General features: G+C 49.5%; 2 protein-coding genes across 2 annotated transcripts in view; one reads left to right on the forward strand and one right to left on the reverse strand.

Moving 5' to 3' along the window:
• Positions 1-4,511: 4,511 nt before the first annotated feature.
• On the reverse strand, positions 4,512-19,102 carry LOC132587326 (uncharacterized). Its single transcript, XM_060259603.1, has 5 exons — positions 18,904-19,102; positions 15,561-15,697; positions 11,327-12,212; positions 6,884-7,072; positions 4,512-4,677 (listed from the first exon to the last, which is right to left on the reverse strand). Exons 1-5 carry the CDS (start codon positions 18,951-18,953, stop codon positions 4,512-4,514), a joined length of 1,428 nt encoding a protein of 475 aa, XP_060115586.1. The 5' UTR covers positions 18,954-19,102.
• A 447-nt stretch (positions 19,103-19,549) lies between these two features.
• ATAD3A (ATPase family AAA domain containing 3A) overlaps positions 19,550-25,510 on the forward strand; it is a 42,214-nt gene continuing 36,253 nt past the window's right edge. Inside the window, exons 1-3 of the mRNA XM_060259295.1 lie at positions 19,550-19,817; positions 24,206-24,282; positions 25,386-25,487. Coding sequence (XP_060115278.1) covers positions 19,610-19,817; positions 24,206-24,282; positions 25,386-25,487 — 387 coding nt within the window. The 5' untranslated portion in view covers positions 19,550-19,609. The remainder of the gene's footprint in view (positions 19,818-24,205; positions 24,283-25,385; positions 25,488-25,510) is intronic.

Raw genomic sequence — 25,510 nt, forward strand, 5'->3', positions numbered from 1 at the left:
TCTTCAAGGGCTCTGCACAAAGTTGGCAAAACATTCTGGAGGCGACATCAGCCTCGCTGAACTTTTTCTGAACTTTTTTCTTACGACTTCTTGTGCGCAGGCCTTTTTTTGTAGCAGGAACTCCTCTGCATATCTGGCCGCACACCCCTGATGCAGTCAGTCTTCCTGGAGCTTACAGTGAGCCTTGTACTAAGAGCCCTGGAAGCTCCAGGAGGACTGGCTACATCAAGGGGGTGTGGCCTGATATGCAAAGGAGTTCCTGCAACAACAACAAAAAAGCCCTGCTTGCGTGAGAACCCTTAACAGTATTTTGGTAAAACCAGTTCCTGCACTTTAGCAGAATGGAAATGTTCTATTGATGTATGGATAATACACTGATTGCATTAAATTAATGTCTGTATACGCACATAGCGTAAATGTTAAATAATTCAGGTGAATAATTTGTTGCTTTACCCTTAATAAAGTGGCAGGGATCCTCCCAGTGAAATCCTGTTGACTTACCTGAGCCAGGTTACTGCAATACCCCACTTTGACCACTGCAGTGGAGGTGGAGCCAGTTTGGTGTGGCGGTTAAGTGGGCGGACCCTTGTCTGGGAGAACCGGGTTTGATTCCCCACTCCTCCACGTGCAGCTGCTGGAATGGCCTTGGGTTAGCTGTAGCTCTTGCAAGAGGTTCTATGGCCAGCTGGCAGGGGCTCGTGCTCCGCTGCGCCACCACTGTCGGTGGTAAAGAGTCATACTGCACCCTGACCTGGGTAGCCAAGGCAACAGCAAGCCACCTCTGAAAACATCCAGGCCCGCTAGGGGGTTGCCAGAAGTCAGTCATGACCAACCCTCCCTCTAAGCTGCGGCGTCTTGTGAGCAAAAAATTCTACTTCATGAGCTGCTGGCATTAAAGCGGTGAGCGGCTGCGTCGATTAGCGTGTTCTGGGGCCATTTTTCCTGAGCTAAGACAGATGTGTGAGCTGGTGGCTAAAAAGCTGCAAGCTAGCTCACGCTCACTCAGCTTAGAAGGAACACTGCTCATGACTTCAAGGTGCACACACACACACAAATACTCATCAAAAAAAGAGAAGAGAAGAAGAAGAAGAAGAAGATGATGAAGATGATGATGATGATGATGATGATGATGATGATGATGATGATGATGATGATGATGATGATGATGATGATATTGGATTTATATCCCGGCCTCCACTCTCAGAGTCTCAGAGCGGCTCACAATCTCCTTTACCTTCCTCCCCCACGACAGACACCCTGTGAGGTAGATGAAGATATTGGATTTATATCCCGCCCTCCACTCCGAAGAGTCTCAGAGCGGCTCACAATCTCCTTTCCCTTCCTCCCCCACAACAGACACCCTGTGAGGTGGGTGGAGCTGGAGAGGGCTCTCACAGCAGCTGCCCTTTCAAGGACAACCTCTGCCAGAGCTATGGCTGACCCAAGGCCATGCTAGCAGGTGCAAGTGGAGGAGTGGGGAATCAAACCCGGTTCTCCCAGATAAGAGTCCGCACACTTCACCACGACACCAAACTGGCTCTCCGAGAGAGTGTACTGCAACTATTGGAGGGGGGGAGGGGTCTACTTGGTCCTACAAGGCTTCTGCCCGTCACCTGGCTCCTCAGTCCAAACAATCAGGTATGAGCCGAGGTGGGAAGAACCAGGGCTTTTTTCTTTAGCAGGAACACCCAGAAACATAGCTCCAGCTGGCTTAGTGTCAGGGGTGTGCCCTAATAGAATCATAGGGTTGGAAGGGACCTCCAGGGTCATCTAGTCCAACCCCCTGCACGATGCAGGAAACTCACAAACCCCTCCCCCCAAATTCACAGGATCTTCATCGCTGTCAGATGACCATCCAGCCTCTGTTCAAAAACCTCCAAGGAAGGAGAGCCCACCACCTCCTGAGGAAGCCTGTACCACTGAGGAACCGCTCTAACGGTCAGGAAGTTCTTCCTGATGTTGAGCCGGAAACTCTTTTGATTTCATTTCAACCCATAGGCAAATGAGTTCCTGCTGGGCTTTTTCCTACAAAAGCAAAGCCCTGGAAAGCACTGCCACTCGGCAAGGGTGTCCATAAGCAAACTCCCTCTGAGATGCGGTCATGACCGGTGTTCCCGCTAAGGTGAGTTAGCGTGCGCTAGCTCACAGGGTTTTTTTAGTCTCCAGCTCACACATTTGTGTCTTGGCCTCAGAAAGGATGACCTCAGAGCGCACGGATTTCTACAGGAGCTCACAACTTTTAATGCCGGCAGCTCACAGAGTAGAATTTCTGCTCCCAAGACTCTGCAGCTCGAAGGGAACGTTGGTCATGATCTAACCAAACAAATGCTAGGCCAGAGAAGCCGACCTGGATGAATGTGGACCCAGATCAACGGCTTCACAGGAACGGGGCCTTTAACATTTGCTGCTGCTGCTGCATCGCCAGCACCGTTCCAAACATGTCCGCCGAAAACATCTCCGGTGACCCCCAGCCATCGTCCTCCGCGATTGCATCTATTAAAACGATCCGAATTTTCAAAGCCCCCGTGGATGAAAATTAAAAACCGCTAATGAGAAAGCTGTTATGAAAGGCAAACGAATTGCTTTCTTTCCCCCCCCCTCCGCTATTTCCCCTCCCTGTGATGTGGAGTGCATAAACAATAAACCCGGGGAGGGAGAGGGATTTAACTGTCCCGGGGCAAGCGGCTTGTTCTTGGATTAGGTCCTGGATTCAGATTTGATTCTGGCATCAGCTTTGCTCTAAAGGCCAAATCCCTTGCCACGCAGAAGACAGAACAAGCGTCAGCCCAAGTCCTTCCCCTTTGCGCTGCGGGAGAGGAGGAAACTCTGGATTTGAGTTGGCAGAGTAGGCAGGCCTGGCCTGGGGGCGGGGTGGGAACCACTGTGTCCATCGTAATTACTCCCACAAAATTCATAAGGGTGGTAGGGAGGTTGCGGGGCGGAATCGCTGGGAGCTGGCGCTTGTGTGTGGTCCAATCCCAGAGGGCTCTGAAAAAGGCTAGGCCAATAGGAAGAGAAGGCCCCCGCTGCGCTGTCCTCGTGGAGGGAGCCCCAAAGACGCGCACATGCGGCCATCTTGCCTGTTGTTCGGATTCTGCAGATGGAGGAGGGGAAAACGAAGCTACGCCAAGCTGAAGATGCGAAACACGATTTATGGGGACAATAACGATGGATTTTCTTGCCCCCTCCCGCCCAACCCCCCCCCCAACACCCCCCCACACTTTCTGTCATCTTTGGGAGGAGGGGAGATCTTCTTCCGCACCAGGAAACCGTTCTCTGCTCCCATCTGCAATGGCTTGTTTAGCCTAAGAATTGAAAATGTATGAACTGCGTCTAATGCATCGGTTGCTTGGCTGTCCTAGCTGATGCTAAGAATGCATCCCCGCATATACCGAAAGCGCACACAGAAATCTAGCTGGTCAGGAGAAAGGGCATCTTAGATCTCCTTGTTACTAACATTCTCCTGTTCTAGGAGCAGAGTCCTTTCAATAAGGAACAGGGCAATCTAACCTTCAGTGTGACCCCTGCACTACATTTAGCCTGGAGAGGCAGCGGCGGAGAGGTGATAGGATCACCATCTTCAAGGACTTGAAGAGCTGTCAGATATAGAGGATGGTGAGGAATTGTTTTCTGTTGCCCAGAAGGTCAGACCAGAACCAACAGGTTGAAATTAAATCAAAAGAGTTTCCGGCTCAACATTAGGAAGAACTTCCTGATGGTTAGAGCGATTCCTCAGTGGAACAGGCTTCCTCGGGGGGGGGGGGGGGGGCTCTCCTTCCTTGGAGGTTTCTAAACAGAGACTAGATGGCCATCTGACAGCAAAGCTGATCCTGTGAATTTAGGGGGAGGTGTTTGTGAGTTTCCTGCATTGTGCAGGGGGTTGGACTAGATGACCCTGGAGGTCCCTTCCAACTCTATGATCCCGATTCTATGAGCTGTGCCTAATGCATCGGTTGCCCAGCTGACCTAGCCGATGCATCCCCACGTATACCAAAAAGCGCACACAGAAATCTACTAACATTCTCCTTTTCTAGGAGCAGAGTCCTTTCAATAAGGAACAGCGCAATCTAACCTCCAGTGCGACCCCTGCAGCCCAAAGTGGTACAGCCCAGCCAAAGATAACAGCGCTTGAAGCTTCCATTCATCGGTTTTAGTTTTAACTTTCCACCAGCAGTGTGTTTATAACATGGGAGAGCATCTGTGCCATCGCCACCTCGCGTTCTAGAATGGTACAGTCCCGGCAGGTCAAGCCGTGAGATTCTTCCAAGGCGCGAACCGGTCCAAGGGGGGAGAACAGAGGTGCCTCAAATCAAGGGGAAACATCAATGAGCACGCTGAGAATCTTTGCATTCACACGGGCACAGGCTCACAGGCTGCAGCTGGTCAGGGCGCCGGCCACCAACGCTTCATTGCGAAGGATCTTCCATTCGCTTGCCAGCTTTGATTGTCTCCATCATCCGTAACGAAGGGACGTCTCGCCACCTGACGCAGGTTTTGCAAAGCCCTCTTTTTCAGCAGGTCTCTGGGTAGGCAGGCCTGGGCTGCTGCTGGAACTCTTTGGAGGCGGCGGCCAGCTCCTGCCGATACTTACAGACCGACTCCACGTCCGGCCCGTTCCTCAGAAATTCGTTGTTCTTGCGGGCTTCGTAATGGAATTGGGAGTTTTTGATCTCGTACCTGAAGCGGAAGAGAAAAGGCTTTGTTTGCCTGGCCCAACATCAGAATGGGGGCTCCTCAGGTGCAGGAGCGGTTTGGGGACCTGATACATCCAGAGGTGGTAAAGCAGACGGCGGGTCTACGGATACGTTCAGGGCTTTTGTTGCAGCAGGAACACACCCCTCTTTTGCAGCCAATCCTCCAAGAGCTTACAAGGCTCCTCTTACAGGGCCTACTGTAAGCTCTTGGGAGGATTGGCTACATCAGGAGGGTGTGGCATAATAGGCAAAGGAGCTCCTGCTACAAAAAAAAGAAGACATTGGATTTATATCCCGCCCTCCACTCAAGAGTCTCAGAGCGGCTCACAATCTCCTTTATCTCCCTCCCCCACAACAGACACCCTGTGAGGTGGGTGGGGCTGGAGAGGGCTCTCCCAGCAGCTGCCCTTTCAAGGACAACCTCTGCCAGAGCTATGGCTGACCCAAGGCCATGCTAGCAGGTGCAAGTGGAGGAGTGGGGAATCAAACCTGGTTCTCCCAGGTAAGAGTCCACACACTTAACCACTACACCAAACTGGCTCTCTTGGATATGTGAAGTTAGTCTACTGGCATTGGCAACTAATGTTCTCTGATGTCTGGGGTGCTCATGCTCTATATTCTTGGTGCTTGGGGAGCAACAGTGGGAGGGCTTCTGAAGTTCTGGCCCTGCTGATGGACCTCCTAATGGCACCTGGGTTTCGGCCACTGTGTGACACAGAGCGTTGGACTGGATGGGCCACTGGCCTGATCCAGCATGGCTTCTCTTATGTTCTTGTGTCCTGGGCAGTATTTTCTTGGTTCTTGGAGGGCCACAGTGGGAGGGCTTCTGGAGTCCTGGCCCCACTGGTGGACCTCCTGATGGCCCCTGGGTTTTGACCACTGTGTGAAAGAGTGCTGGGCTGGATGGGCCAGTGGCCTGATCCAGCATGGCTTCTCTTATGTTCTCTAAGAACATGGATTGCATGAGAAGGAAACCTATGTAAACTAGGCTGTGCTCAAGAATTCTGAATGTTTCCCTGTCTGTCCCAGAGACAAGCAGAGAAAGCTATGCAGAGTCCCAAGCGGGACCCTGTTGGCTCCCTTGTGTCACCCAGCCCCTGCAGAAATGGTAAAAGAACAGTGGCAGCACAATATATGAAATACAAAAATACAAAACATTGTGCACAGACAAACACTCTTAACTGGTGTATATAAAATTCTATTATAATGAAATGAACAGCCCCCAACAGTGGGCATACATTCATACAGTATAAATAGAAAACAACAGTCTCAAAACAATACTCCAAGGAGGACTCCAGACAGTCACAGAGTTTTCCATAATGAGTGCAAAGACTCAAAAGTAATAATGTTCCGCAGGAGTCCCTCCGTTGTTTGTTGACTTCTGAAGGACAAATTCTAACCTTACCTTCACGCAAACCCCGGATTTGATTGCGTTCCGCTGCTCCTGCAGCTTCCTCGTAAGTCAAACTGCAAACAACAAAAGTGACCGATAAAAACCACCCTAGACCAAAGAGATATTAACAAAAACATACAGATACAGATACAGTTGGTAAAACAACCTGAAAACTCCAGCCAAGTTCCTAAATGGGTGTTTGAAAAAGAACTTGGCTGGAGTTTTCAGGTTGTTTTACCAACTGTATCTGTATCTGTATGTTTTTGTTAATATCTCTTTGGTCTAGGGTGGTTTTTATCGGTCACTTTTGTTGTTTGCAGTTTGACTTACGAGGAAGCTGCAGGAGCAGCGGAACGCAATCAAATCCGGGGTTTGCGTGAAGGTAAGGTTAGAATTTGTCCTTCAGAAGTCAACAAACAACGGAGGGACTCCTGCGGAACATTATTACTTTTGAGTCTTTGCACTCATTATGGAAAACTCTGTGACTGTCTGGAGTCCTCCTTGGAGTATTGTTTTGAGACTGTTGTTTTCTATTTATACTGTATGAATGTATGCCCACTGTTGGGGGCTGTTCATTTCATTATAATAGAATTTTATATACACCAGTTAAGAGTGTTTGTCTGTGCACAATGTTTTGTATTTTTGTCCTGCAGAAATGGTGGCTGCAATACTGTTCTCTGACCACCTGCAATACTGTTCTCTGGCCACCTGCCATGGTGGCGCTGTAGAGCAGGCCCGGATCTAATTGCTTCAAGTCCTCGCACTGAGACTCCCAACCCCCCTCCCCCAGGGGTACAGAACGTGCACTTGCCACTTGGGCTTCGGGCCCCGGGTTCGCTCCAGCTCCTGCTGCCTCTTCAGCTCCAGCAGCCAGGCCTCCTCCACCCGCAGGCGTTCCAGTCGCAGACGGGCCAGCTCTTTCTCGTAGGGGGACGTTTGGATCAGGGAGCTGCCGGTGGCTCCTTCTGCGAGAATCCGCAGGAACCTGGGGAGCGGGCAAGGAGAGGGCGGGAGTGTTTTCTGCATCCCTCCCCAATGCAAGCTTCCTAACCGCCACTGCCCTGATCACTACAAGCGGTGAAGAGCCTCCCCTAAGGGCAGCCAGGCAAGGGAGCTGTAAGAAGCCGGTCATGGCAAGCCTGATCTCATCAGATCTCAGAAGCTAAGCGGGGTCGACCATGGTTGGTACCTTGGAATACCACGACTGGGAGGCAGAGGCAGGCTGTATGATGTTTCATTGAATACCACCTCAATGAAACATCATAGCCCCAGCAGGGGTCAACAGAAGTCGCCATGTCTTCCAGGCATGCCCTCATACATAAAAAAGAAGAGGGAGGAGGAGGAGGAAGTGGTGGTCCTGGGTTTCTTGCGGGCTGCAAATTACTAACAGACGCACATGTAGAAAAACAGCAAAGAGTCCAATAGTACCTTTAAGACCAGGGGTGGCCAAACTGCGGCTCGGGAGCCACATGTGGCTCTTTCACACATATTGTGTGGCTCTTGAAGCCCCCACCATCCTGAAGGCCAGCTTGGAGAAAGCATTTGTCTCTTTAAATCACTTCTCCAAGCCAAGCCAGCCGGTGGCTTGGAGAATGCATTTAAAGTTGCTTTCTTTACACCTCTCCCTCCCTCCCCCATCTATTTGCCTGCCTGCCTGTTTTCCTTCCTCCCTCCCAACTCTCAAACATGTGGCGTTCACGGCTTACAGCTCTCAAACTTCCCACGTTTTTTCTTTGTGGCTCCTACTTCAAGCAAGTATGGCCACTCCTGTTTAACACTAACTAATGTTATAGTAGCATAAGCTTTCAAGAAACACAGCTCTCTTTGTTGGACGCATGGAGCTCCACGCAGCTGACGAAGAGAGCTGTGCTTCTCAAAAGCTTGTGCTACCGTAAAATCCATTAGTCTTAAAGGTGCTACTGGGCTCTTTACTATTTTGCAGCAACAGACCAACACGGCTAACTCCTCTGGATCTATGCAGGTAGGAAAGCAGCTTGTAAATCCAATTTAGGACTAGTCACTTGTGAACTTATTTGCGGGCTAGTCAGGGGTGGAATTCTAGCAGGAGCTCCCTTGTATATTATTAGGCCACACCTCCCTGATGCAGCCAATCCTCCAAGAGCTTACAGTAGGCCCTGTAAGAAGCGCCCTGTAAGCTCTTCGAGGATTGGCTACATCAGGGGTGTGTGGCCTAATATGCAAAGGAGCTCCTGCTAGAATTCCACCCCTGGTGCTAGTCACTTGGGAACTTCGACACCTGGGCTGCGAACACTGGCCGGGTCACCTTTATGGCTCACAGGGGCAGTCAGAAAGGTTTCATTGCCATCCGTTGAGCAATGGCCATTAGCTCGGAGGACTCTGAAAGGAGATGAGACCGACCGACTCACGGTGTTCAGCTCATTCGCCATCATGACTAAATGGATCCTCCAGGTTCAGAGGCAGTGTACCTCTGTATATACCGGGAGGAATGTTTTGGCCTCTGCAGCTGGGCCGCAGACCTTCCAGGGGTTGGGGTCAGAAGGTGTGGGAAAGGTGATGCCGGACAAGATGGACCTTTGTTCCCAGGGCTTTTTCGTAGCAGGAAGAAGAAGACTGCAGATTTATACCCCGCCCTTCTCTCTGAATCAGAGACCCAGAGCTGCTTACAATCTGCTATACCTTCCTCCCCCACAACAGACACCTTGTGAGGTGGGTGGGGCTGAGAGAGCTCTCACAGCAGCTGCCCTTTCAAGGACAACTCCTGCAAGAGCTATGGCTGACCCAAGGCCATTCCAGCAGCTGCAAGTGGAGGGGTGGGGAATCAAACCCGGTTCTCCCAGATAAGAAGAAGACGATGGCTGCGGATTTATCCCCCGCCCTTCTCTCTGAATCAGAGACTCCGAGAGGCTAAGCATCTCCCATATCTTCTCCCCCCCACAACAGACACCCTGTGAGGTGGGTGGGGCTGAGAGAGCTCTCACAGCAGCTGCCCTTTCAAGGACAACTCCTGCAAGAGCTATGGCTGACCCAAGGCCATTCCAGCAGCTGCAAGTGGGGGAATCAAACCTGGTTGTCCCCGATAAGAGTCCCCACACTTAACCATGACACCAAACTGGCTCTCCTTTGCATATTAGGCCATACACCCCTGATGTAGCCAATTCCCCAAGAGCTTACAGAGCTCTTCTTACAGGACCTATTGTAAACTCCTGGAGGACTGGCTATGTCAGAGGGGTGTGCCCTAATATACAAAGGAGTTCCTGCTACAAAAAAAGCCCTGCTTGTTCCAATCATGTAGGACAGGGATGGCCAACAGTAGCTCTCCAGATGTTTTTTGCCTACAACTCCCATCAGCCCCAGCCAGCATGGCCAATGGCTGGGGCTAATGAGACTGGTAGGCAAAAAACATCTGCCGTTGACCACCCCTGCTGTAGGGCTCTTCTTTCTGTCGTCGTACCACCGGCTGAACTGCAGCCAATCCGCAGAGACAGGGCAGGCAAAGAGAGGAAAGGAAGGAGAAAACAGTGGGCTAGGGAAGGAGAGGGTGGCAGAAAACAGAGGATTTAAAGAATCCCTCCAAGGGATCCTTGTTCAGCTCGATAAGGAGGAAATTGATTTTTCTAAACCCACATGTTTTGAAGCTGGTGGAAGGGGAGGGCGAATCAGCTGCTTAAAGAGCTCGAGACTGGGTTTTAAAATGTCTCTTTCAAGATGGGAGCTTACTGAGACTTTGTTTGGGCCCATTTAGAATCTGCTCAGCCAAAAGGAAATGCACGCAGTCTCTCTTAGACACTGTGAGGAATGCGGGAGCCGTTCTTGGTCGCTCGAATGCGTCTCTTGATACGATCCCGGATCCTTACGTCAAGCCAGGCTAGGAAATGCCTGCCGGGGACCTCTGAGACCGGCTGCGAGATTTGGTGCTGGTGCATAATTAGCTGGATCAGTGCTCAGCTAGCTGGGCCACTGGCTTTTTTCGCGAGGGGAGGCCCTTTGAAAGGCGCAAAGGAGAACAAGGAATGCCAGCCTCCAGGCGAGACCTGGGGATCCCCTGGGATTACAGCTCATCTCCAGACTATAGCGATCAGTTCCCCCTGGTAAAGCCAGTGTGGTTTAGTGGTTAAGAGCAATGAACACTAATCTGGAGAACTGAGTTTGATTCCCCACTCCTCCACATGAAGAAGAGGAGGAGGAGGAAATTGGATTTATACCCCACTCTTCGCTAGCCAAAGGAGTCTCAGAGAGGCTTACAAATCTCCTGTCCCTTCCCTTCCCCACAACAGACACCCTGTGACTGTGAGGTAGGTGGGGCTGAGAGAGCTTTCCCAGAACTGCTCTTGAGCCTTTGAGAGAACTTGTGGCTGACCCAAGGTCACATCAGCAGCTGCACGTGGAGGAGAGGGAAATCAAACCCGGTTCTCCCAGAGAAGAGCCCACGTGCTTAAACGGCTGCACCAAACTATAGCCAGCTGGGTGACCTCATGCAATGCACGACTAACCTACAGAACTCACTGCCGCAAGAGGCGGCGACGGCGGCTTTTTAGAAAGCTTTGAGATAAGTATTAGATAAATCCAAAGAAAGGGAGGGAGGGGGCGGTCTTTCGACTGCTATTGCCCACTATAGCTAAAGGCTCAGCAGCGGGATGCTCTGGTATACCCTGGGGGAGGTTGTGTCCTTCATTCCTCGCTTGCTTCCTTCCAGGCTTTTAGCTGACCATCGTTGGAAACAGGGTGCTAGGTAAGCTGACCAAGCGGGAAAGGGAGTGGGGTTATGACCAGTCAATCCCTAAGACTTCCTCTTACTCAGGGGTTGTTTTCTAGAAAAATAGGTGGTGGATCTCATTAGCTATTGCCACCCCCCCATCAGCCAAAAGCAACTGACGCAAGAAAGGAGAGCCCTGGGCGAGTGAGGCCTGTTTGGCTAGAGATCCAGCCAGCCCAAGCAGGCCTCACTCGCCCAGGGCTCTCTTGGGCCACCTCCCCCCCACCCCGTCAAAAGGCCAGCAAGCCACCGGCAGTGCAAAATCAGATAAGAAGTGAAGAAAGGGTGGTGTGGGCTTCTCCAGGGGTTAATGAGGGCTGCTGAGGGAGGTGGCAAAGCTCCTGGTGGCTGGCTGGCTGCCCGCTCTCCTCATCCAGGGATTGTTATGCAGCTGCACCTCCTATTCAATGGACATGATAGGTGGAGAGGAGGAGGGGGAACCCTCAGAAAGGTTCAGGAGCAGTGCTCCCGTGAGCTCCTGCTGAATTCAAGGCCTGCTCTTACCGTTCATTGAGCTCCTGGGCCGTAGGCGAGGATACGGCAGCGCAAGGCAAGCTGTAAGGACTCCAAGCGTCATTCGGCACTCCCCTTCCAGTTGCCGGACCGGGGGCCTCAGATCTGTTGGCCAAAGTTCCTGGCCTGTATATCCTCCATCGCGACTGCCGGCTGGGTCCGTTCTTCTTCCTGCTGCTTCTGGGTCTCCCCAACTGCGGAGGAGGCTGAGCGCAGGCGTTTGCCTTGGCTGAGTTAGGTCTCCAGACGGGCCTTGGGGACTGAGATCGGGAGCGGAGCCAGCGGGAACGTTTGGAAGCCGGGGAGGAGGACTGCGAGCGGCCGGCTTCGGAACGACCGAGGCTCAGGGAACGGCCTCTGTCGAGGGACGGCGGCGCTCGTTCCGGAGAGCGAGGCCTGATGGGGATCTTAGGGGGCAACAGGGACTTGACGCCGATCACGTGAGGGGCCCCCAGCTTCAATGGAAAGGCGAGATCCGCGGAAAGCACGAAATCCCGAGTGCCAATCTCGCTTCCTAGAATCCCTGCTGCCCGGTCTGCCGAGGACATGGCAAAAGTTGGAAGGCCCAAATGGTTCAGGGCTGAATACTCTCCAAAGGGTCTAAGGAGATGTTTGGGCTCCGAGAACCATTCTGATTCTTCTGGTCGCTTTGGTGACCCTCCAATGGTGGATTCCCCATAGCTCCCTGAAAGAGCCTCTGGCCACTTGGAGCTAAAAGGACTTGAGTCACTGGAAGGTTTCAGATCCAAAATGTCGTCTTCATCTGATTGGAAACTCAGACTGGAGGCCAAGCTGTCTACTTGGACTTTAAGCTTCCTCAAGCTCTCTTCCAATTCATCAATGGTTGGTTTCTCCATGGTGTAGTTAGGTGGATAACCTAAGGAAAAGTATGCATTTAAGAAGGGCCAAGCTAAGAGTTTTGTCCATTCTCATATGAACATATGAAGCTGCCTTATACCGAATCAGACCCTTGGTCCATCAAAGTCCATATTGTCTTCACAGACTGGCAGCGGCTCTCCAGGGTCTCAAGCTGAGGTTTTTCACACCTATTTGCCTGGACCCTTTTTTGGAGATGCCAGGGATTGAACCTGGGACCTTCTGCTTCCCAAGCAGATGCTCTACCACTGAGCCACCGTCCTTCCCTTCTCACGTTCTTTATGTGCGTGTTCCTGTCGTTTCAAGAGTTTTCTTCTATTCTGCATATCTTTTGTTCCCTCTAGTGGCCGATTTGATATTATATTATTTTACATCCGGCATATCTCCCTGCAGATTTAAACTGCAGGTTTTTAAGCCAGACGTACAGAAACGTCAAATAAAATTGACCACAACAGAGAGCAAAACACATGCAGAAAAGACAAAAAAAACCAACAACCCCAAAGCAACAGAAACGCGCAAGTAAAGAAGATGAGGATGTGGAAAAGCCCCAAAATCTGGCCCTCTAAGACACTTTTATCTGCCACTTGGAGACCTCCCAAATTCTTATCAAGGGATCGAAATAAAGGCATTTTGTTCACAGTTTTACGGTAAGAAAGATCTGGAAAAGTGTTTATTTACTAACAACAAAGACCCTTTTGACCAAATTATTTTCAGAGGGCTTGCAACAGATTCGAATAACGCTGGTTGCATTCAGATTAGTTTAAATGTGATTAATTAAAAATGTGCATGAAACCAATTTCTGGCTTCTCAGTTTTTTCTTCTCATACAGAGTTTGACGAAGGAATGAAGATTAACTCCAGTTTCCTGCAGAGCAAGGGTAAACTTGCTTTCGCAATAGAATGACCCTTCCCAGGGCTTTTTTTTGTAGCATGAACTCTTTTGCATATTAGGCCACCCACCCCTGATTAGGGTTGCCAAGTCCAATTCAAGAAATATCTGGGGACTTTGGGGTGGAGCCAGGAGACTTTGGGGGTGGAGCAAGGAGACATTGGGGGTGGAGCCAGGAGCAAGGTTGTGACAAGCACAATTGAACTCCAAAGGGAATGCTGGCCATCACATTTCAAGAAACTGAACACCTTTTAAATGCCTTCCTTCCATAGGAAATAAAGAAGGATAAGGGCACCTTCTTTTGGGGCACATAGAATTGGACCCCCTGCTCCAATCTTTTTGAAACTTGGAGGGTATTTTGGGGAGAGGCACCAGATGCTACGCTGCAAATTTGGGGCATCTAACTCAAAAAACAGCCCCCCCAGAGCCCCAGATACCCGCAAATTCATTCTCCATTATTTCCTATGGGAATACATCTCCACGGGGAATAATAAAGTTCCCAGCAGATATTTCCCTCCCCTCCCCCTGCTTTCTGATTACCCTGAAGTGGGGGGGAGGGCCTCCAAACCGGGGGATTCCCTGCCCCCACCTGGGGATTGACAACCCTACCCCTGATGTAGCCAATCCTCCAAGAGTTTACAGGGCTCCTATTGGCTACATCATGGGTGCGTGGCCTAATGTGCAAAAGAACAGGGCTTTTTTTGTAACAGGAACTCCTTTGCATAATAGGCCACATACCCCTGATGTAGCCAATCCTCCTGGAGCTTACAGGGCTCTTAGTACAGGGCTTACTGTAAGGTTCAGGAGGACTGGCTATATCAGGGGTGGGTGGCCTAATATGCAAAGGAGTTCCCATGGGACCAGTTTGAAACCTCTGATTTCAAACCAAATTCAAATGAGGCTGTACTGTGGCAAAGCGTCCCAAGACTAGCTGCAGTTCTTAAGGTGCACTTTTTTCAGGGGTATCCACTGTGGCCCACAGCTGGACCAGGACTCTAAGCTGGGTGGGTCACTTTGGAATCCAGGCAACAGTCAAGTGATGTCAATCAGCATGTAGGGATAATTTGGAATTCCTCATTCCCACTTATTGCGACCCTCCCACATCACTGTTTTCTATTTTGCTGCTTCTTTGCAAGAATTGAGCCCTTCCTTGTTTTGGCAGTGTTTTGTGTTTCTTCGCCGTGAATTTATGCATATTCTTCATATTTCTTTGCCGTGAACTTATGCATTCTTTCATGATTATTTGTTCATTAGTATGTCAACTAAAGGTGTGTTCATGATACAAAGCAGTCTAGAAAGCTAACGGCAAAAAAGCGGAGAACTGAAACCAACACCAAAAATAGCCCTCTGATCATTTAACTGAGCTGACCTTACAGTCAAAGTATTTCGCACTAGACCAATTTCGCACTAGAGCTTTAATCCTGGTTTAACTCTATCCCCAAACTGATTTTCTAAACTAAAACCATAGAATCATAGAGTCATAAAGTTGGTTTCTCTGATTCTCTGATTCTAGTGTAGAAAGTCAGCTTGGGGACAGAGTTAAACCAGGATTAAAGCTCTAGTGCGAAATTGGTCTATGTCAGATACTCCAAATCACCTATGTTCCTGTATGCAAGAAAACATACCTTTTGATTTCATCATGAACTCACCTTATAGCTACGAAACAGGAGTCTTTCATCCCTAGCTCAACAGAAGGTCCAGTTCCCTCATATGTATAAATGCATAAATTTAGAAACAGCCCTACTCCTAAGGTTGCCAACCTCCAGGTTGAACCTGGAAACCTCCCGCCATTACAACGGTTCTCTAGATGACCATGATCCGTTCCCCTGGAGAATATGGCTGCTTTAAAGGGGGGATTCTGTGGCCTTATACCCTGCTGAGGTCCCTCCCCTCCCCAAAGCCTGCCCTCTTTAAGCACCCCCCCCCCCAAAAAAAAAGAAATCTCCAGGTATCCCCCAGCCCAGAGCTGGCAACCCTATCTGTGCCTCTTACCCAGGATTTGAATTCAGCAGGAACTCACAGAAGCACAGCTCCTGAACCTTTCTGATGGCCCCCCTCCTTCTCTCCACCTATCTTATCCACTGAATAGTAGGTCCAGCTGCATAACAATCCCTGGATTAGGAGAGCGGGCAGCCAGCCACCAGGGGCTTTGCCATGACCCCAGCAGCCTTCATTAACCCCTGGAGAAGCCCGCACCACCCTTTCTCCACTTCTTATCTGATTTTGGGTGACAGGCGGTTTGCTGGCCTTTTGACTGTGGTGGGGAGGGTGGCCAAAGAGAGCCCCAGGTGGGTGAGGTCTGCTTGGGCTGGCTGGAGATCCAGCCAGCCCGAGCAGGCCTCACTTTCCCAAGGCTCTCCTTTCTTGCATCAGGTTGCTTTTGGCTGGGGGGGCATATGCTAATGAGTTATGCTAATGAGCTGCACCACCTATTTTTATACCAACTGACCCCTGCTCTTACCAATTCCTCCCTGATCCAGCGATGATGTGCCCAAGATTCCATTGCGAAGAGTGTGGCTCTTCTCAAAGCCAGGGAAACTGAGGTTATGTGTCGTGCCAGTCCTTTGGCTGTTGCTCATAAACTCCTTTGGTTTCTCCCTGAAAAAGAAAGAAAGAAATATCTTTGTGTGTGTTTTTCACTTCATACTCTTTGATGCCCGTTACTCCTCAAACTGGAATTTATTTATTTACTTACTTCATTTATAGTTTGCCTTTCTTGCTCAGAGTTGAGGTGCATCACAAAATGTAAAAATTATACAACATAAGTAGTATAGTACCGCTCAATATACTGGGCTACAAAGTAAAAAAAAAGCATCCAAGAGAAAGAGTAGGATCCATATAATAAACAATGCAATAAAAATCAGAGCGGTTAATCTTATGACAGCGACTCCAGGTCAGAATTAGTACACCTGCAAGTGCAGAGTGGTAGAGCTGCAGTACTGCAGTCGGAGCCCTCTGCTCATGACCTGAGTTCGATCCTAGCGGAAGCTGGGTTCAGGTAGCCGGCTCAGGTTGACTCAGCCTTCCATCCTTTCGAGGTCGGTAAAATGAGTACCCAGCTTGCTGGGGGGAAAGTGTAGATGACTGGGGAAGGCAATGGCAAACCATCCCGTAAAAAGTCTGCCGTGAAAACGTTGTGAAAGCAATGTCACCCCAGAGTCAAAAACAATTGGTGCTTGCACAGGGGACTACCTTTACTTTTTTTTTGAGGACTGCACAGGAATGCAGTTTCAGCTGGCTTGGTGTCAACGGTGTGGCCCAATATGCAAATGAGTTCCTGCTGGACTTTTTCCTACAAAAAAAGCCCTGTCCAAAACAATGGCGATGTCGGGGTGTGTGGCCTAATATGCAAATGAGTTCCTGCTGGGCTTTTTCTACCAAAAAAGCCCTGTCCAAAATGATGATGATATCAGGGGGTATGACCTAATATGCAAATGAGTTCCTGCTGGGCTTTTTCTACCAAAAAAGTCCTTGGAAGATCTAACGGGAGATGAATTGGCTCAATCGAGGAAGCCGCGGCCCTCAGTTGGCAAGACCTAAGCCAAGGCTGTTAGTGGCAGGATTCCTTGGAGGTCATTAATTCACTCAAGAGGTGACTCACTGGCACTTAACACACATACCACATTCAAAAAGACTCAGAACTTGTTCCACTTGCCCGGTAGAAGTGGTTTCTTGAAAACCCCGCCCCCCCTCCCCATACATAAAAAACATGACACCTTTTCGAACTGAAAGGAGCATCACAACCAGTTTTTGCAATGGTAGGGAGGTCTGCCATTCAAAATGGGGAAAGTCAAAAATTTAAATAACACTGGCCATTCCCAAAGCCATGGGTCACCCGAAGTTGTTTTGTGGATCCAGATCATGAAATGTGATCATCATTCGATAGTTTCACCACCATTTATATAGCACCACCTTTGGGCACAGCAGTTTCTAAGACCATTCTCCTCCCTAAGAACCCTACAGCTGAGAATTTCAGTCTAGGAAAATGACAGAAGCGGAGGCAAGGCGAAGCAGGGTAAGAATCCGACTGTCATTCCCGTCACATATTCTTAGGCACAAACAATAATATGGGGGCAACCAAAGATTCATGTCAATGGCTTCCTTGAAAAGGGGGATTTTGGGGGAAGATGTGAGTATAGAGATCTCTGGAGGGCATCTCCGAGAGGCAGTGAGGGAAAAGGGCAGAGCCTCCTGTGCTCCGCCACAGCTAAAGAGTGTTGTGCATTGTTGAAACCAAGCGACAGAGATGAATTATTTACTCTGTTCCTTGTACCAGCAGGTGCAAACAATTGAGTGCTCATGTCAATAGTTCTGAACTAAAGTCAGGATGTCAGGTCCCTGTTGGAAAGCTCCCTGTCTGGGCTTTGCAAATAACTCCGTTATGCCACTCATTCACAGTTGGCTTGGTTTAATCTCACCAGGATCTTGGATACCTTAAAAGAACTACTCTTATAAGAAGTCAGTTTCCAAGAGTTGGTCAAACAGATGTGTTAACTCATTGTATGCTCATGTGCTGCCATTCACATGTCTCATCAACTGTTTTAGTCCAGTCTCAGCTATACTTATATTAAATACTGGGTTCAAAACGTATGGCAGTGAAACAGCTCTGCTTTATTAAGTGAAATCAGCTACAAGACAGAGCACCCGGGGCCAACTGCCCGGCTTATATGCATGCAAATGACCCCACCCTAATCACAAAACTCCACAGCTTGGAGGGAACAATGATTCTAACCAATGTTCTGTCTAAGCTGCAAAGCCTTGTGAGCAAAAATTCTACTTCGTGAGCTACTGGCATGAAAGCCATGAGCTACGGCATAAATTGTTGTGCTCTGGGGTCATCCTTCCTGAGCTAAGACAAAAATGTGTGAGCTGGAGGCTAAAAATCTGTGCGCTAGCTCACACTAACTCAGCTTAGAGGGAACACTAGTTCTAACATATATTAATATTATATATTAGCTGCCTCCTCTATGGCCTTTATAAAGACAGAAAAGCAGGTTAGAAATGTTGTAAAATAAGCAAAGTCAATACTATAAATAGATATTGTATTGGTGAAATTGCTTCGTTCTGTTCCAGAAATGCACTCCCTAACTCCTAACCCTAACCTTACGAGTAAAATTTTATTTTTTTTAAAAAAAAGTTATGATATTCTTAAAATTACATGGATATGCATTTTTAAAAATGCATTTTAAACATATATCTTGCTCAGTCAATCCTGTGATAATTAAAGGGGAAATTGAAGGAAGAAGAAAGAAAAAGAAGACATTGGATGTGTATCCAGCCTTCCACTCTGAATCTCAGAGTGGCTCACAATCTCCATTTATCTTCCTCCCCCACAACAGATACCCTGTAAGATAGGTGGGCTGAGAGAGCTCTGACAGAAGCTGCCCTTTCAAGGACCTCTGCCAGAGCTATGGCTAACCCAAGGCCATTCCAGCAGCTGCAAGTGGAGGAGTGGGGGATCAAACCCGGTTCTCCCAGATAAGAGTCCACAAACTTAACCACTACACCAAACTGTCTGGAACAGAAGTAAAATTGCCACCCCCAGGTAGCACCTGGAGATCTTCCACTATTACAATTAATCCAGATCAAAATGGCTGGAGAAAACGCTTTGGAGGCTGGACTCTCCAGGTATTTCTCAGCCCAGAGTTGACAACTCAAAGATGGAGTCCCACAAAATCTCTCTGAATTTAAAGCCACCTCCCATTCTGCCGCTCCCCTCTCCCCCCCACCCCCAGTCCAATTCAGGTCTCTATTATGCGCGCACCCCCACGCAAACACCGCCCAGTCCCGCAGTTGCCCCGCACCTGCCGGCGGCTCCACGTCCCCGCACTAGCAGAGCCGCCGCCGCCTCCATTTGCAGGCTTGCCCTGTAGCATCAGCAGCATCCTCCTTAGCAACGCCAGCAACACTCCCGTTGCTAAGGAGAAGGACCGCCTCCTTTCGCGCTCCTCAAACCTACTAGAACTGACCCTCCGCGCTCCCCGTCTCCGCTCTCAGAACACCGTCGCCTTTTCATTTTCCCTTCTTCCCCGCCCTTATGTCCGAATCCCCCAATCGCCACCCTGTCTCGCAAGCGCCAGCGAACATGAGAACCAATCAAAAAGAAGGAAGAGGGACCACATGCTTATAAAAAAGCCCGGTCTGCTGCTTTGCCGTAGAGGTGGGAGAGAAAGATACAGAATAAACTTCCGATTAAAAATTGACAGGTTTAATTTTTTTTTTTTTAAGCTACCCTCGGAACGCTTTGGACTCGTGCATCTATACAGAGAAGCAACTTTGACTCCCCAACAGGAAAAACCGATTCACGTTTCGAGACCGGACGTGTTAACACGGACCGTGCGGTCTAGAGTTCTAACTCTATACCCCGTCTGAGCTGTTCACCAATGAGCGCTCGACGGAAGCCGGAAGAGGCGTGCCGGCGCGTGCGGAGAAGGAGCGGCACGGTCTCCGCGTGGGGATCTGGGGTTTCTCGCCTGCCGGCTGGGCGCAACTCAAAGTGACGGCGGGACCATGTCGTGGCTCTTCGGGCTGAACCGGGGCGGAGGAGGCGGCGGCGATCCGGGCACGGGGTCCGGCCTGCCCCCTTTGCCGCCTCCCCCTGGGGGCTCTCCGGGGGACGCGGCGGGCGAAGGGAGCCGCCCCAAGGACAAATGGAGCAACTTCGACCCCACCGGGCTGGAGCGCGCCGCCAAGGCCGCCAGGGAGCTCGACGCCTCGCGTGAGTCCGGGAGGGAAGGGAGCGAGAGGAGGCGGCGCTGGGTCTCCTCCGTAGGGTTGCCAAGTCCGATTCAGGAAATATCTGGGGACTTTGGGGGTGGAGCCGGGAGACTTTGGGGGTGGAGCCGGGAGCAAGCGTGTGTCAAGCACAACTGAACTCCGAAGGCCATCTGATTTGAAGGGACCACACTCCTTTTAAGTGCCTTCTCATTCCTCCATTTGGAAACAATGAAGGACAGGGGCGCCTTCTTTTGGGCCTCGTAGAATTGGACTCCTCCAGTCCAATCTTTTTGAAACTTTTTTGTGGGGGGGTATTTTGAGGAGAGTCACCAGATGCTATGTTGAAAATTTGGTGTCTCTATCTCAAAAAAGAGCCCCCCCCCCCGAGGCCCAGGTGCCCACGAATCAATTTTCCATTATAACTTATGGGAATCGATCTCCATAGGGAATAATGGAGTGCCCAGCAGACATCCCCTCCCCCTTTCTGATGACCCTGAAGCATGGGGAGGGCCTCCAACCGGGGGATCCCCTGCCCCCACATGGGGATTGGCAGCCCTACCTCCCAGTGAGAGGCGGAACGAGGCAGCCAGCATCTGAGGAAATCTCTGTTCCAATTCTGGGGTGAAAAATACCTGGAGATTTTGGGGGGAGGTGAAGAAGCTGAGGTGGTATAATACTATAGAGTCCACCTGCCATTTTCTCCAGGGGAGCCGATCTCTGTGATCTGGGAATGAGTTATAATTCCAAGAGATCACCATGGCCCACCTGGAGGATGGCAACGCTTGCCCTGATTATTTTCGCTATTGAGAAGAAATGTCTGCTACTGTCTGTGAAAGATCTTTTGTCACATCCTCATACCAGTATGTGACAATGTTGGGTAGAAGCTGATAGCCATTGATCTCTTATGTGTGTGTAAAGATGTAGTAATACTGGGAGATTGCCAGGCACATCTGGAGGTTGGCAGCCCTAGTTCTGTTACTAAAGGATGGGTCCAGGAAAGGGTTAATCATTTTTGCAAGTGTGTGAGTCTGTTGCAGTGAAATTAAACAGAAGACTGGTGGCCCCTTTAACAGCCATGATTCCAGCTTTCAATAATGAAGAGCAGATTGCATTTTTCAGGGGGCCACTGAATTTGCGTTAAAGTGTACTATATATAGTTAACACACACACAAACATATCGTCACCCCTGCCCCAGATACCAGGAAGGGAGAGGGTGGAGAGCAATACTCCCTGTAAGCCGTGCAGTCTTGTGAGCAAAAATTCTACTTTGTGAGCTGCTGGCACTAAAGTTGTGAGCTGCTGCAGAAATTAGTTTGCTCTGGGGCCATTTTTCCTGAGCTAAGACAGAAATGTGTGAGCAGGAGGCTAAAAAACTGTGAGCTACCTCATGCTAACTCAGCTTAGACGCAACACTGGTGGAGAGCTTAGATTTCCTCCTCCACCTCCCCAAAAAGGAAAGAGTTAGTTGAGTTAAGGGCTCTTTGCTTCTTGATCCCTGCTTAGGTACAAAGATGAGAGCAGCTGGAGTGAAGGGGGCTGCAGTGAGAGTGACACATCAGGGAAGAAGCTTCAAGAGGGAAAGGTTGTGGCTTAGTGGTAGAGGCTCTGCTTGGCATGCCAAAAATCCCAAATTCAGTTCCTGGCATCTCCCCTTAAAGGGCCCAGGCAGTAGGTGATGTGAAAGATCTTCCCCGAGACCCTGGAGAGCTGCTGTCAGTCTGAGTAGACAAGACTGACTTTGATGGTCTGATCCTTTATACGGCAGTTTCATCTGTTCAAGAATCGGGAGATGGTTAATTGGATCTTCAAGGAGTTGGGTTTACACTGGAGTCATTCTGCATACAATTTGCACTGTGAATCATGCAGCTTTCCCCAAAGCTGTGGTGATCTGGCTCACATCCGTGCAGTTTAGCCAAACAAACAAACAGAAACCCAAACCCTGCCGTTTAGTATTGTACACATACTTCTAAGTGGCCTGAGAAAGTGTATGCCACTGTGACCCAACACTGTGCCAGGTCCAGTGTTGAAGACTGAGGTGTTGTATCTTAAGAAGAAGAAGAATTGCAGATTTATCCCCCGCCCTATTCTCTGAATCAGAGACTCAGAGCTTCTTACAATCTCCCATGTCTTCTCCCCCCACAACAGACACCCTGTGAGGTGGGTGGGGCTGAGAGGGCTCTCACAGCAGCTGCCCTTTCAAGGACAACTCCTGCAAGAGCTATGGTTGACCCAAGGGCTAACAGCAGCTGCAAGTGGAGGAGTGGGGAATCAAACCCAGTTCTGCCAGATAAGAGTCCATGCACTTAACCACTACACCAAACTGGCTCTCTTAAGGAACAAACACCCAATGATTACTTTTAGAAGTGGCATTCAGCAGCCTTGTGTGATACAGTTGAGATGTGTCTTCATGCCGGGATTACAGGCGGTTGCATCAATTCCTTGCAGCCGGTTGCCCTTTGACCTTGTAGTACTCACATGACTCAGCTTATGCTGTAAATGTGTAGTCAACATGCCAAAAAGCAAATTCCTTTCTTGGCTAAGCTAGACTTGATAGATTGCAGTCCATGGTTCTGTAGGAGGCTGTTGCTCAAAGAAATTGCTGGTTTTCCCCCAGGTCCAATCTCTCTCTACTCAAATCACTGTGGAGCTGAAAAGGTCTTAGTGAGGAGTTTAGTCACAGAGGGGATGTTTTGCATGCAGAAGGCCCTGTTTGAAATTCCTGGCCTCTCCTGTCTTGCATTTTACCAATTGGGGGGGGGGGGAAGCTTTCTTTTCCCGAGAGCCTCTCTCAAAGCAACAATTAGGAGATAGCTGAACAATCCCATTAGTTAGAAAGCAGCTTTGTGTTCTCGCTTTGGGGGTTGAGTTTAGGGATTTTCTGTTCAGAGAAAGACAAGTAAAGGGAGACAGAGTGGGGAGAGATGGTGGCTCAACGGTAGAGCATCTGCTTGGTAAGCAGAAACTCCCAGGTTCAATTCCCGGCATCTCCAACTGAAAAGGGTCCAGGCAAATAGGTGTGAAAAACCTCAGCTTGAGACCCTGGAGAGTGGCTGCCAGTCTGAGTAGACAAGACTGACTTTGATGGACTGAGGGTCTGACTCAGTATAAGGCAGCTTCATATGTAATGCAGATCTTTGAAACTGTGCATGGTGTGGAGGAAAGAGAATTCTCTCTCTCTTTCCAAATATTAAAAGTTGGTAGCGGGGGACGGATGAATTTTATGGGAAGCAGAAGCAAGATGAACGAAAAAAACCCCCAGTATTTCTTCGCGCAACACATTCTTGTCATGTCTTGTGGATCTCACTGCCATAGGATGTAGGGACACCTGTAGCATAGAGGCTTCTGTCTCTATATATGAAAAGTTAGCTTCCATTTCTATGTGTCTGAAGAAATGCGTGTGCACACAAAAGCTCATACCTTGAATGAACCTTTGGTGGTCTTAAAGGTGCCACTGGACTCAAAATCTGTAGGTGGGTTTAGTAAAGGATGAGACAAATTTCTGGCAACAGGCCATCAGTTATTATTTATAGTGAATTTTAAAAAAACTTTCCAGAGCCTGTATACCTCTAAATAGTGATTGCAGAGGGACAACTGGGAGCGGCGGGGGGGGGTGCTCTTCCTTCTCCCTGACATGCTAGTTTTCTACATGCATGGGATTTTAAAATATTTCAGTCCATCAAGGGCAGTGCTCAGATTCAGTGGCCTGCCCTGGGTTCAGGCAGTTTCAAAAACCTGGAGCTGGCATAGGGGAGAGGTTGGGAGCCCTAGTCACATTAATGCCTACATATTCTGTAATAGCCAGCTCTGATGGGGGGACTCAGCTCTGCCGCGGCTGCCCCCCGTTCTATTAATGTAAGAGCCAAGACTGCGTCTTCAGTGTTTCTTTAGTCTTCATACTCTGCGTTGGGCTGGCCGGCTGGGGTGGGCACCAGTCTTTTTTTGATCTTCTGGATGTTGTAGTTCCGGATTCTCCATAGATCAGGTCTGCAGGACTGGAGGTGGTGGGTGGGAAGCCAGTTTAAATCTGTTCAGCAGGGGTGGTCAAACTGGGGCTCGGGAGCCACGTGTGGTTCTTTCGCACAGATCGTGTGGCTCTTGAAGCCCCCACCACCCTGACATTTCTCCAAGTCAAACCAGTTGGTGGCTTGGAGAATGCATTTAAAGTTAAAGTTGCTTTCTTTCATCTCTCCCTCCCCCATTTATTCTCCTTCCCTCCCTCCCTCAAACATCTAACTTTTATTCTGTGGCTGTTACACTAAGCATGTTTGGCCATCCCTGCTGTAGAGCCCCATGCTGGGTTCTGCTCGGCTGTCTTGTAAAAGGGTGAGGTGGGGGGGAGGGGTTGGTCTGCCACGGGGAGAAACTGACCGGCCACGTTCTCGTTTCCAGGCCACGCCAAGGAGGCCCTCGGCCTGGCCCAGATGCAGGAGCAGACGCTGCAGTTGGAACAGCAGTCCAAACTGAAGGTGGGTCGGAATCGGAAAAAAAAATGAATCCAGTTCAGTCTTCTTTGTGGGGCCACGGCTCAGTGGCAGAGCACGTGCTGTGTGTGCCAAAGGTTCTAGATTCAGGCCCTGGCATTTGCAGTTAAAAGGCTGTTGGTTAGAGGGAGCTACGCCAATGCTCTTCGGCCAGGGGTGGCCAACGGTAGCTCTCCAGTTGGTTTTTTTTGCCTACAACTCCCATCAGCCCCAGCCAGCATGGCCAATGGCTGGGGCTGATGGGAGTTGTAGGCAAAAAACATCTGGAGAGCTACCGTTGGCCACCCCTGTTTTAGGCTATAAAGCCAGCGTGGTGGCATTGGTGCTAAAGAAGCTGAAGCGCCAACTTTCCGTCCTCCTTTTTCACTTTTCCATTTGCGCTGTCTCAATTTCCGGCAACTTCCCCGTGATTTTGGTCTCCTAGGAGTACGAGGCCGCCATCGAGCAGCTAAAAAATGAACAGGTCCAATTATCTATCAGACCTAACCACTCCAAGTCATCGCAGGGCATTTATGTTGGCCAGACTAAACGCGTTTCCCTCCAAAGTTTTACAAGGGAGATATCAGCGAGTCCCTTTAGCCAACAGACTTTGCTCCTGTGGAGCGAATACCCCTGACTCAATCCAGCATATATTGCTTGATTGTTCTTTTTACCATAACCTCCGTAAAGATTTATTTGGCAAGCTTTCTTTTTCTCCAGATTTGTCTATTCTGCCACCCTGTTATTATTTATTGAGTGATACTGAGGGGGTGGTTAGTGAGGCTGTGGCAAAATTTCTGGCTGACATCCTTAAATTTAATTCTGACCATGTTTGAATGTATCTGTAAGCTCGGTTTTATTTTGATTTTATCTCCAATGTTTAAATTTTTATATTCTGTGTATTTTTATCTGAATCTATTATGCCATTAAAGGTTTGGTATGGTACATCTGGAGAGCTACCGTTGGCCATCCCTGTTTTAGGCTATAAAGCCAGCGTGGTGGCATTGGTGCTAAAGAAGCTGAAGCGCCAACTTTCCGTCCTCCTTTTTCACTTTTCCATTTGTGCTGTCTCGATTTCCGGCAACTTCCCCGTGATTTTGGTCTCCTAGGAGTACGAGGCCGCCATCGAGCAGCTGAAAAACGAACAGGTCCGGATCCAAGCAGAAGAGAGGAGGAAAACGCTCGGTGAGGAGACGAGGCAGCAGCAAGCGGTAAGGAGACGTGGGAGGGTTTC

The sequence above is a fragment of the Heteronotia binoei genome, chromosome 18, assembly GCF_032191835.1.
Source record: "Heteronotia binoei isolate CCM8104 ecotype False Entrance Well chromosome 18, APGP_CSIRO_Hbin_v1, whole genome shotgun sequence".
NCBI classification, from domain to species: Eukaryota; Metazoa; Chordata; class Lepidosauria; order Squamata; family Gekkonidae; genus Heteronotia; species Heteronotia binoei.

Bases quoted from the DNA above. Each gene is read 5' to 3' on its own strand.
- LOC132587326 (XM_060259603.1), bottom strand. From the start codon at position 18,953: ATGGAGGCGGCGGCGGCTCTGCTAGTGCGGGGACGTGGAGCCGCCGGC. The intron at 12,213-15,560 runs GTAAGAGCAGGG...ACTTTTCCTTAG, and splicing joins GCTGGATCAGGGAGGAATTG to GTTATCCACCTAACTACACC. The intron at 7,073-11,326 runs GTAAGAGCAGGC...CCCGCTCCCCAG, and splicing joins GCCCAGGAGCTCAATGAACG to GTTCCTGCGGATTCTCGCAG.